Source organism: Chelon labrosus (genome assembly GCF_963514085.1).
Source record: "Chelon labrosus genome assembly, chromosome: 4".
NCBI lineage: Eukaryota > Metazoa > Chordata > Actinopteri > Mugiliformes > Mugilidae > Chelon > Chelon labrosus.
Window position 1 is genome coordinate 7,387,820 of NC_140340.1, and position 5,314 is coordinate 7,393,133.

Below are 5,314 nucleotides of genomic sequence, written 5' to 3' on the forward strand. Positions count from 1 at the left end.
TCTCTTTATTCCTGTTCCCAGCAGCATTTCTGCATTTGTTCCTGTATGTTATAATGCATGTTTTTATTTTGCCAATAAGTGAAACGATCCCTTGGTTTGCTTGTGTTTTTGTAGAGCTCTCAGACGCGCCGTATTAATTTAACCGGTCACTGAATCATTAAAAAAAACATGTACTGAAATGAACTGCAGCTAAAACAGACCCGTACCTGCATCGGATGTACTAACAGTATGACTTGGAAGTTGTTTTTTGTTTTTTGCATCTGGCGCTCTTTTACATGACTCGCTAAACTATTTATTTACACTTGGTAGTGATAGTAAAGAATGGCAGAATGACATAAAAATTTAAATATGGTATACATATAGATTATTGTATGTATATACAGTATTGTGTTGCCTTATTGAAGAAAAGTATTATGTTTTGTGTGAATAAATACAAAGTCTAGCCACTGCTTTACGTGTGTTATATCTTTTGCGTCGAAGCACCGGCCTGTAGTTCATCCATAAAAAAATGTGAGTTTTAGAAATTCGGGCTGGAAGGGGAAGGACACAGGGAGCAGAGGTGCAGAAGGTGCAGGACTTTCTTAGAGTCAGCGTTCCAGATCAACTTGGGAGTGTGGACAAGAGGTGAAGAGGCATGTGCAGGTGGGATGGAATATGTGGAGTCAGGTGTCAGGTGTGCTGTGTGATCAAAGAGTAACAGCAAGAATGAAAAGGACAGTGGTAGGAGCAGCGACGTTGTAGGTTTCAAAGACTTTGGCTCTGAGGAAAAGACAGGAGGAAGAGCTGGAGGCAGCAGAGCTGAAGGTGTTGAGGTCTTCTCCGGGTGTGACCAGGATGGATAAGATCAGGAATGAGTACATTCGAGGGACAGCTGAGATGATGAAGTTAGACGGTCAGGTTGAGATGGTTTGGACGTGTTCAGAGGAGGGATGGTGAGGGTTCGAGCTGCCAGGAAGGAGGAGGTCTAGAGGAAGACCAAAGAGGAGGTTTATGGATGTAGTGAAGGAGGACGGGAAGTTGTGAGAGAAGAAGAAACAGAGGATAAGGCGGAGATGGAAGCAGATGATTCGCTGCAGTGACCCCTGAAGGGAACAGACGAGAGGAAAAGAAGGATTGTGCTGCTCAAAGTTGATAAATGGGACTACTGGGTGGATTAACTACATGTACAATAAAAATCTGATTATATAGTGTTCTTGTTTTTTTGTTTTTTTTGCCTGTAAAGATATTTCTACTGCGACTATGACTTTGTTCTCTCTTCAGAGCAATAATCACTCCTCAAGTTCACCTGACATTATGAGGCTTCATCAGTCATAAGCAACACAAATCAATGGTCCTCATCACTGGCTAGTTTTCCCAAGTTATCAGTCGTTTCAGAGCAAGATTTCCAATGCTGCACATCAGCGAGGAAATAAAATGTTCATGGAAGCATGAAGAAAACTTGATTTGACTCGGGCAGCTGAGACCTTATTTAATCTAATATTATTACCTCTGTCTGTCATGTCTACATGTTACTGTCCCTCATCTCTTACAGTGGAATCCAGGGATCTCCTCTTTATTAGCACTGGCAGGAAGCTCGTGTGCATGCAGATATGTGAGTATTATAATAAGATAGACTTCAATCTGCCTTTTAACCCGGCTAAAGCCACGGCTCAGTTCCACGTCTTATCCAGCAGGGGACACACTGTGTCTTGTGTTTACTGAGCAAACGTCAGGTGTCTGTTCCCACTGTGGAGCTGCTACTGTATAATACGCGCAAATAATGAAGCTGTAGCTGCTTGGTTAGAGTTTGGTTTAAGGCTGCCATCTGTAAAGCTATATTTAAATCAGTCTAATTACTATGTTGTGGCAAGAAAGGGAAACACAAACCAGAAAAACTGAGTAAATGAAAAAAGATTTTTATTGTATTGTATATAGTTCAAAATAGAATTTAACACAATCACTATTAGATCACTTTTATTTTGAGAACAGAATGAGGGATGTTAGGTAGGGATCTGGATGAGTATACTGTATATGTACCGCAGGACGGGCGACGGCCCAGTCCAAGGTGCTGAAAGCTAAGTAAAAGTTTCGTTTACATCAATCACTTTGACTAACAGAGTCCAGACGAGCAGGAAATGCCGTTCAGTTTCAGTCTTGAGGCAGATTTTGCATCTGCTTGGAGACGGTATGGTTCAGTCCATGGAACATTTAAGACGGTAACAACATGACAAAACCCTGGAGGTCTCAGCTGCTCTCTCCTGTAAATATCATTCCCCTGCACTGAATCAGACTTTCTTTAGTTTCAGTCCAGCGGTCAGTGGCAGCTCAGGCTCATTCGTTTTTTCCTGCGTTCACTCGCTGTGCAGTGGGAACATGATTGTCCGGTTTTTGTTTCCCCGCTTTGAGGGTTTTGCATTCTTTTCAACACATCTTAACACAGAAACAATGTCAATATATACCTTATACTGTATATAAAATAAATACGAATCTCTTTCCGCACCAGTACTTCTCATCTATGATTCGTCTCTTCTTCTGGTGATTAACCAAGTGTATATCTTTGTACGTATATGTACTGTATGTCAGTGTTTCTTGTCTGCATTTTAATGTACACAGTCATCTCAGCAGTCCTGGAGTAGTAGGAGCTTCTCACTCTGACTCGGCTGATGTTCATCGCTTCCTTTAGCCTTTTGATTGATGATCAGAGTCTTGGGACCCTTGATATCTTGATGGAGAGCACTGTGGTGCTTTCCCGCCCCCTCACCAGGCTCAGTGTCCCAGCCCTGGCCTGCCAGCAGCAGTATGAGTGCAAGAAGCAATAGAGTGACTGCCGTGGAGGTCAGCTGTGGGTTGAACTGCAGGGTTGGCTGAGGTTCTGGGGCATCTTTCGTCCTGAATGAAACGCACTGGGGCTTTCTGCTCTCTTTTAACCTCCTGCTGGCATGTTTGGCGCCTTCACTGATCCCTAAATGCAGACACACTCTGTAAAATGTCTCTGCCTGCAGGTGAGTCAGGTTGAAGCTCTGCGTGCCGGCGAGGATGCGTGTGGTGTATGTGGGCGTGTGGGCACTTGAGTAGATGGCCTGCCAGGATAGGCGGGTCGAAGGGAGATTGTGTCCGCTCTGCCAGGACAGGATAGCATAGTGTTCTCCGACCTCTCTCACCTCCAACCTGGCATCCCCTCTGAATAACAGAATTTTCTTAAGATTAGCAGCCTCCCCCCTCTTTCTTTTCTTACCTCTGTTATGCACACCCACCGAAACACTGCGTGTATCTGCTCCTAATGCGTTCTCAGCCACGCAGGTGTACAATCCTGCCTCTCTGGGGTTGATCTTGTTGATCTCCAGAGTTCCCTCCTGCAGTACCCGGTAGTGTTTGAAGGATTGACAGTGGGTATGGTCACTGGAGGAAGAGGTTTGGTTTGATCCTTCCGACAGTGTCAGGTTCTTGCAGAGTACAGTGGTGGGTGAACTTTTGGATGCATGGATCGGAGCAGGAGCAAGTTTTATGCCAGAAGGAGTCACCCAGTAAAGTTCAGGCTGTGGATCTGCAAGAGCACGACAGTGCAAAACCAGTTTACTCCCTTCTCGTATGCCCACGTAGGAGGGCAGGGAGCTGGCAGGAATCAGCGGGAGGCAGGAGGCTGACATTTCTCCTGAGGATACCTCTCTGACCCTGCGAGCTCTCAGTTCTGGAGGCTCAGAACACAAGGTTGCTTGGGGTTGGATGAAACGCACAATCCGCACAGTTTGTGTGTCTGTTTGAGGGTCTTTCTCAATGTGAGGATGAGAAGCCTCCTTGGCGGCCCAGTGAAAGAGGCAGTCGCACCTCAGTGGGTTGGAGTGTAAGCTGACCTCCTGAAGTCTCGGCAGGGAGAGCATGATGTGCTGATGCAGAGCGCTCAGGGAGTTGGAGTTGAGCATTAGACTCTCCAGCCTGCTCAGCTGGAGGAAAGCCTGGGGATGAATGTAGGACAGACGTGGGTTGTTGGTGATCTCGAGCTTGGTGAGCTCTGGAAGGTTGTCCAGGGCAGCTCTCTCAATGGACACCAGTTCGTCCATGTTGTTCAGACCAAGCTCCTTCAGGTGAACCATGTCTCGAAAGTCTCCTGTCTCAATCACTTTGATGCGGTTCTTGTTGAGGTCGAGGAACTTAAGTCCCGGCACTCTCCTCAGGGCCTGGGTCGGGACTTTGGTCAGAAGGTTGTCATAGAAGGAGAGGCTCTCAAGGTTCTCCAGTCCTTCCAGTGCTTTTTCAGCCAGGCCTCTCAAACCCATACCCCCAAGGACCAGACTCCGCAGAGATTTTAGTGAAGTAAAGCCCTTCTCAGGGATGGCCTCCACGGGGTTGCCTCCAAGCATGAGAACTTCCAAGCGAGGCAAAGCCCTGAACCAATGAGGGTCAACAGTGGTGAGTCTGTTGTTGTTGATATGAAGACGGAGCAGAGAGTCCAGACCATTGAAGGCTCCAGGTGCTATTGAATGTAAGTTGTTGTGGCTGAGAAAGAGTTCCTGCAAAGCCGGCAGTGACGAGAAAGAAGCGTCTGGGAGGTGACTGAGATGATTTTCCTCTAGGTGAAGGGACAGCAGGGAGGGCAGGGTGGAGCTCTGAGTTATTGTCCTGACGTGACTGAAGCGATTCTGGGAAAGGTCAAGGTCGGTGAGGTTGGGGAGCCTGCGCAGCACTGCAGCGTCCAGCACTGATAGGAGGTTACTCTGCAGCCGAAGGGTGTGTGTGTTTGAAGGTATGGGTAAGGGGACCTTGGTCAGCAGCAAATCATTGCAGTCCACCGTGGGGGCTTCGTGGTAAACAGATTCAGGGGAGAACCACGGCTTGATCTGACACACGCACCTCGCCGGGCAGGAGACATGCCATGGTAGTGCGGGAGGTAGTGAGCCCACGACAACGGGCAAACACACACCCCCAAGCACACACAAGAGACAATGTGACTGTAAAAGTACTAAAGCCGGCCTCATAATCCTCGCAGGTCACAGGAGCTGATTCACATAAGGAGGAGGTTTGTTATGGAGACCTGAGATGACTCATTAGGAACAGGGATGTGTGCTAAGTCAAGGCTGCTAACAGAGTATGTGAGCATTGAATGTAGAGGGTTCAGTGGCAATAAGAGAGGAGTCATCAGCGGTCAGCCTTCAGTGGCTTCAAGACAGAAATTGTGTATGTGTATCTTCCCATCCCCGACTTTGTTAAGGCTCTACAAAACCAGGAGTGTTTTTTTATTGTGCGACTTCGGCTGAAGTGGTAGAACAGGGACAACACAATGGCCGCAGCTCGGCGATGGCCTTTACTGTGACACCATCGATCTCACGTCCTGGCAGCA

At 47.3% G+C, this 5,314-nt stretch overlaps 1 protein-coding gene across 1 annotated transcript; it reads right to left on the reverse strand.

The window, feature by feature from the left end:
• Positions 1–2,549: 2,549 nt before the first annotated feature.
• On the reverse strand, positions 2,550–4,952 carry lrrn2 (leucine rich repeat neuronal 2; the record flags this gene model as incomplete). Its single annotated transcript, XM_084542054.1, has 1 exon — positions 2,550–4,952. One exon carries the CDS (start codon positions 4,950–4,952, stop codon positions 2,598–2,600), a length of 2,355 nt encoding a protein of 784 aa, XP_084398180.1. The 3' UTR covers positions 2,550–2,597.
• Between the last annotated feature and the right edge of the window lie 362 nt (positions 4,953–5,314).